General features: G+C 45.2%; 1 protein-coding gene across 2 annotated transcripts; it reads right to left on the reverse strand.

The window, feature by feature from the left end:
• Positions 1–1,090: 1,090 nt before the first annotated feature.
• Positions 1,091–4,280, reverse strand: LIPT2 (lipoyl(octanoyl) transferase 2). 2 transcript variants are annotated; one of them, XM_061380833.1, is made up of 2 exons: positions 3,493–3,974; positions 1,091–2,964 (listed from the first exon to the last, which is right to left on the reverse strand). In XM_061380833.1, exons 1-2 carry the CDS (start codon positions 3,938–3,940, stop codon positions 2,735–2,737), a joined length of 678 nt encoding a protein of 225 aa, XP_061236817.1. In that variant the 5' UTR covers positions 3,941–3,974; the 3' UTR covers positions 1,091–2,734. The 2 variants fall into 2 exon arrangements, with proteins under 2 accessions (XP_061236817.1, XP_061236818.1); XM_061380834.1 differs by having other exon boundaries at positions 2,845–2,983; positions 3,474–4,280.
• Positions 4,281–6,508: the final 2,228 nt, after the last annotated feature.

The raw sequence follows: 6,508 nt of genomic DNA on the forward strand, positions 1-6,508 counted from the left end.
GATCTCTTCAATAAAATCAGATATCAAGGGAACATTTCATGCAAAGATGTGCATAATAAAGGATAGAAATGCTATGGACCTAACAGAAGCAGAAGATATTAAGAAGAGGTGGCAAAAATAAGCAGAAAAACTATACAAAAGAGATCTTAATGACCCAGTTAAAGACGATGGTGTGATCACTCACCTACAGCCAGACATCTTGGACTGCAAAGTCAAGTGGGCCTTAGGAAGCATCACTATGAACAAAGATAGTGGAGGTGATGGAATTCCAGCTGGGCTGTTTCAAATCCTAAAAGATGATGCTGTGAAAGTGCTTCACTCAATATGCCAGCAAATTTGGAAAACTCAGCAGTGGCCATAGGACTGGAAAAAGTCAGTTTTCATTCTAATCCCAAAGAAAGCGAATGTCAAAGAATATTCAAACTATTGCACAATTGCATTCATCTCACACACTAGCAAAGTAATGCTCAAAATTCTCCAAGCCAGGCTTCAACAGTACGTGAACCATGAACTTCCAGATATTCAAGCTGGATTTAGAAAAGGCAGAGGAACTAGATTTCAAATTGCCAACGTTTGTTGGGTCACAGAAAAAGCAAGAGTTCCAGAAAAACATCTACATCTGCTTCATTGACTATGCTAAAGCCTTTGACTGTGTGGATCACCACAAACTGTGGAAAATTCTTAAAGAGATGGGAATACCAGACCACCTTACCTGCCTCCTAAGAAACCTGTATGTAGGTCAAGAAGCAACAGAACCAGACATGGAACAACAAACTGGTTCCATGTTCCAAATTCGGAAAGGAGTACAACAAAGCTGTATATAGTCACCTTGCTTATTTAACTTCTATGGCAGAGGACATTATGCGAAATGTCAGGCTGGATGAAGCACAAAATGAAATCAAGATAGCCAGGAGAAATATAAAAAACCTCAGATATGCATATGACACCCCCCTTATGGCAGAAAGTGAAGAGGAACTAAAGAGTCTTAAAGCTCAACATTCAAAAAATGAAGATTATGGCATCCGGTTTCATCACTTCAAGGCAAACAGATGGAGAAACAAAGGAAACAGTAACAGACTTTATTTTGGGGGGCTCCAAAATCACTGCAGATGGACTGCAGCCATGAAATTAAAAGACGCTTGCTCCTTGGAAGTAAAGCTATGACCAACCTAGACAGCTTATTAAAAAAGCAGAGACATTGCCAACAAAGGTCCGTCTGGTCAAAGCTATGGTTTTCCCAGTAGCATGTATGGATGTGAGAGCTGGACCATGAAGAAAGCTGAGTGTCAAAGAATTGATGTTTTTGAACCGTGGTATTAGAGGAGAATCTTGAAAGTCCCTTGGACTGCAAAGAGATGAAACCAATCAATCCTAAAGGAAATCAATCCTAAATATTTATTGGAAGGACTGATGCTGAAACTAAAGCTCCAATACTTTGGTCATGTGATGCAAAGAGCTGACTCCTTGGAAAATATCCTGATCCTGGGAAAGACTGAAGGCAGGAGAAGGGGACAATAGAGGACAAGATGTTGGATGGCATCATCGACTCGATGGACGTGAGTTTGAGCAAGCTCTGGTAGTTGGTGATGGACAGGGAAGCCTGGTGTGCTGCAGTCCATGGGGGGTCGAAAAGAGTCAGATACTACTGAGCGACTGAACAACATAGAGTGAAGAGGAATTAAGGCCTCCTGTTAATAACCAGTACCAACCAAGCATGTGAGTCAGTCATCCTGGAAGCTGATTCCATAGCCTTAGTCAAGCCTTCAGATGAGAGCTGCCCCGGCTAACATTTTTTTTTTTAATTAATTTTTTGGCTGCGCAGTGCAGCATGTGGGATCTTAGGTCCCCAGCCAGGGGTCGAACCTGTGTCCCCTGCATTGGCAGCACAGAGTCTTAACCACTGGAGAACCAGAGAAGTCCCCCGACAGCTGACATCTTGATTGCGTCTCAGAAGAGACCTTAACCCAGAACCACTCAGCTAAGCTTCTCCCAAATTTCCAAACCACAGTATATGAGATAATAAATGTTTATTCTTTTAAGTCATTAAGCTTTGGGATGGCTTGTTATAAGTAACATACAACCTTTATAGAGATCTCATATTAAAAAAAAAAAAAACAACCTTCTATTTTTGGCATTTGTACAGGGTCAGAAATTATTATTCTCTTTCCCCTAGCCTTTGGCCTAACTCAGGTTACTTAACTAAAAAAGCCATCAGGCTTGAGGAATCCAACCCAGGAAGACAGAATCCCATATTACTCTTTAAAGAAGCCTTTCCTTTTCCCTGTTATTGCAGAAAGCTCCCAGGTCTAAGAATGAAAAAAAAAATCCACATCACATCACCTTCACCTGGATGATGCTGAAAAATGATTCTTACAACAATCAAAGGAACTGGAGCCCAGACTTCCCAATTTAATACAGTACCGAGGAAATATTTGAGAAATGACACCCTATGATACCTGAATTTTTCTTAGCTGAGAAATGGGTGTCGACAGAAGTACTAATGCCTTATATTTATGCTTTTCACAATGTTTTCATATCTATATCTGAGGTAGGTTGGGAAGATATAAATAAACCGTATACACATGGAACCAAGGGCCCAGAGCTCATGATCTGCCCACAGTCTCATGATGTGTGAATGATAGGGCCAGTTCTAGAATCTGGGTTTCAGTGACTCCAAGTCTGGTGCGGTGCTTTCCAAGGCAAGACCTCCAGGGTGAGATAATATAAACGCCCTTCAGCTGGGACTGTCCTCTGAGGTCAACGTGCACTTGTAGGTCTCTTTAAAGGCCTCAAGGAAACGTGGTATTACTTCATCCACAGTGACATGTCTCTGGAGCTCCTCACTCAGGGAAGTGACGCCTGTCCCAACCAGCCCACAGGGCACAATGTGCTCAAACCACGTGAGGTCCATAGAACAGTTGAGCGCCAGGCCGTGGGACGTAACGTGCCTTCCACAGCGGACACCTGCAAGGCAAACCAACGGCTCTTAGAATCGACACCCTCCCTCCCCAGGCTTCATGATGGCCCTCAGTGAGATGAAGAAACTGGACTAGACCACTGATTTTCCAACTCTGTTTCTAGAGCACCCAAGAGGTTGTACCCAGATCAGGGGAGCGGGACAAAATGAGAGGATACGCCTGTGGCTCCACAGTGGCTGCACTTACTATGAACATTACAGAAATGTCCTTACAAAGATTCCACTGTTTAAAAAAAAAAAGTATAAAAAAAATTTTCACCCTTATAGTCCAGATACTGTGAAGTAACCTGGCAACTCACTTCTCATTGTCTCTCCATTTCTAAAAATGAGTGTGTTGAACTACGTGACCTCCGAAGTGACCTGGTTCTGAAGCTATCAGTGAGGAGAGCCTTAGAAACTTAGAAACTCTTAAAGGCAGTGGGCAGATGATTCAAAGCCCGCGCCAGTGACACCCGCCCGCTCTGCCCTCACCACCATTGGCCCGGCCCCTCCAGGCCCCGCCCCGAAGCGCTCACCGATCGCGCAGATCTTGCGCTCGCCCAGCCAAACTCCGGTGTAAGGTGGGGGCCGCGCGCGGGCGCCGGGTAGGCCCAGGAGCTCGCACAGGCGCACCGCGCACGCCTCCAGCGCGGCCACGTGGGCGCGCAGGCGCAGGCCGAGGGGTCGTAAGTTGAGTACCGGGTGGCACAGCAGCTGGCCCGGGCCGTGGAAGGTGGCTAGGCCGCCCCGGCCAAGGGGGCGCACCTCGGCACCCAAGGCCCGCAGTCGCGCCGTCTCCTCGGACGTCAGGCCGCCGCGCAACCCGGTGGTATACACGGGCCCCGCGGGCTCGCAAAGCAGAAGCGCACCCGCCTCGGGCCCTGGCTCGGCCTGCAGCCGCAGCAGCCACCGCTGCTGCAACGCCAGCAGCTCGGCGTACGGAACCTGACTCAGCCACACCAGGCGTACCGCCGGTTGCAACATTTCGCCTGCCGCAGCCTCTGCGGGGCTCCGCCTCCTTTCTGGGCCTAGGGCGGACCGGGAGGGGCGGGGACTCGGAGCCTCCGCCCCTAGATGCTTGTTACTGGCTGTTGAGAGAGTGTTTTGATACCTAATTGTAAGGTCAGTTCAATTCAGTCGCTCAGTCGTGTCCGACCCTTTGCGACCCCATGGGCAGCAGCAAGCCAGGCTTCTCTGTCCATCACCAACTCCAGAAAACGGCTCAAACTCATGTCCATCGAGTCCGTGATGCCATCCAACCATCTCATCCTCTGTTGTCCCCTTCTCCTCCTGCCTTCAGTCTTTCCCAGCATCAGGGTCTTTTCCAGTGACTCAATTCTTCGCATCAGGTGGCCAAAGTATTGGAGTTTCAGCTTCAACATCAGTCCTTCCAATGAATATTTAGGACGATTTCCTTTAGGATGGACTGGTTGGCTCTCCTTGCAGTCCAAGGGACTCTCAAGAGTCTTCTCCAACACCACAGTTCAAAAGCATCAATTTTTCAGCACTCAGCTTTCTTTATAGTCCAACTCTCACATCCATACATGACTACTGGAAAAACCATAGCTTAGACTATATGGACCTTTGTTGGCAAAGTAATGTCTCTGCTTTTTAATATGCTGTCTAGGTTGGTCATAGCTTTTCTTCCAAGGAGCAAGCTTCTTTTAATTTCATGGCTGCAGTCACCATCTGCAGTGATTTTGGAGCCCCGAAAAACAAAGTCTGTCACTGTTTCCATTGTTTCCCCATCTATTTGCCATGAAGTGATGGGACTGGATACCTTGATCTTAGTTTTCTGAATGTTGAGTTTTAAGCCAACCTTTTCACTCTCCTCTTTCACTTTCATCAAGAGGCTTTTGAGTTCCTCTTCACTTTCTGCCGTAAGAGTGGTGTCATCTGCATATCTGAGATGCATATATTGATATTTCTCCCAGCAATCTTGATTCCAGCTTGTGCTTCATCCAGCCGGGCATTTCCCATTATGTCCTCTGCATAGAAGTTAAATAAGCAGGGTGACTATATACAGCTTTGACTACTACTTTCCCAATTTGGAACCAATCTGTTGTTCCATGTCCGGTTCTAACTGTTGCTTCTTGACCTGCATACAGATTTCTCAGGAGGCAGGTAAGGTGGTCTGGTATTCCTATCTCTTTAAAAATTTTCCACCTTTGTTGTGATACGCACAGTCAAAGGCTTTAGCATAGTGAATGAAGCAGATGTAGATGTTTTTCTGAAACTCTCTCGCTTTTTCGATGATCCAGCAGATGTTGGCACTTTGAAATCTGGTTCCTCTGCCTTTTCTAAATCCAGCTTGAACATCTGGAAGTTCATGGTTCACGTACTGTTGAAGCCTGGCTTGGAGAATTTTGAGCATTACTTTGCTAGTGTGTGAGATGAATGCAATTGTGCGGTAGTTTGAACTTTCTTTGGCATTGCATTTCTTTGGGATTGGAATGAAAACTGACCTTTTCCAGTCCTGTGGCCACTGCTGAATTTCTGAATTTGCTGGCATGTTGAGTGCAGCACTTTAATAGTGTCATCTTTTAGGATTTGAAATATCTCAGCTGGAATTCCATCACCTCCATTATCTTTGTTCATAGTGATGCTTCCTAAGGCCCCCTTGACTTCACATTCCAGGATGTCTGGCTCTAGGTGAATGATCACACCATTGTGATTATCTGAGTCATGAAGATCTTTTTTGTACAGTTCTTCTGTGTATTCTTGCCACCTCTTCTTAATATCTTCTGCTTCTATTAGGTCCATACAATTTCTGTCCTTTATTGTGCCCATCTTTGCATGAAATGTTCCCTTAGTATCTCTAATTTTCTTTAAGACATCTCTAGTCTTTCCCATTCTATTGTATTCCTCTATTTCTTTGCATTGATTGCTGAAGAAGGCTTTTTTATCTCCTTGCTTTTCTTTGAAGTCTGCTTTCAAATGGGTATATCTTTCCTTTTCTCCTTTGCCTTTCTCTTCTCTTCTTTTCTCAGCTATTTGTAAGGCCTCCTCAGACAACCATTTTGCCTTTTTGCATTTCTTTTTCTTGGGGATGGTCTTAATCACTGCCTCCTGTACAATGTCTGAACCTCTGTCCATTGTTCGTGGAAAACCTCCAGTGTTCTTCAGACACTCTATCAGGTCTAATCCCTTGAATCTATTTCTCACTTCCACTGTATTATCGTAAGGGATTTGATTTTGGTCATACCTGGATGTTCTAGTGCTTTTCCCTACTTTTTTCAATTTAAGTCTGAATTTGGCAATAAGCAGTTCATGATCTGAGCCACAGTCAGCTCCTGGTCTTGTTTTTGCTGACTGTATAGAGGTTCTCCATCTTTGGCTGCAAAGAATATAATCGATCTGATTTTGGTATTGACAATCTGGTGATGTCCATGTGTAGAGGTGTCTCTTGTGTTGTTGGAAGAGGGTGTTTGCTATGACCAGTGCATTCTCTTGGCAAAATTCTATTAGCCTTTGCCCTGTTTCATTCTGCACTCCAAGGCCAAATTTGCCTGTTACTCCAGGTATTTCTTGACTTCCTACTTTTGCATATAG

This window comes from Bos javanicus, chromosome 15 (genome assembly GCF_032452875.1).
Source record: "Bos javanicus breed banteng chromosome 15, ARS-OSU_banteng_1.0, whole genome shotgun sequence".
In the NCBI taxonomy this organism is placed as follows: Eukaryota; Metazoa; Chordata; class Mammalia; order Artiodactyla; family Bovidae; genus Bos; species Bos javanicus.

Coding starts and splice junctions, on each gene's coding strand:
- LIPT2 (XM_061380833.1), bottom strand. CDS start 3,940: ATGTTGCAACCGGCGGTACGCCTGGTGTGGCTGAGTCAGGTTCCGTAC. Junction 2,965..3,492: donor GCGCAAGATCTGCGCGATCG/GTGAGCGCTTCG, acceptor TTTGCCTTGCAG/GTGTCCGCTGTGGAAGGCAC.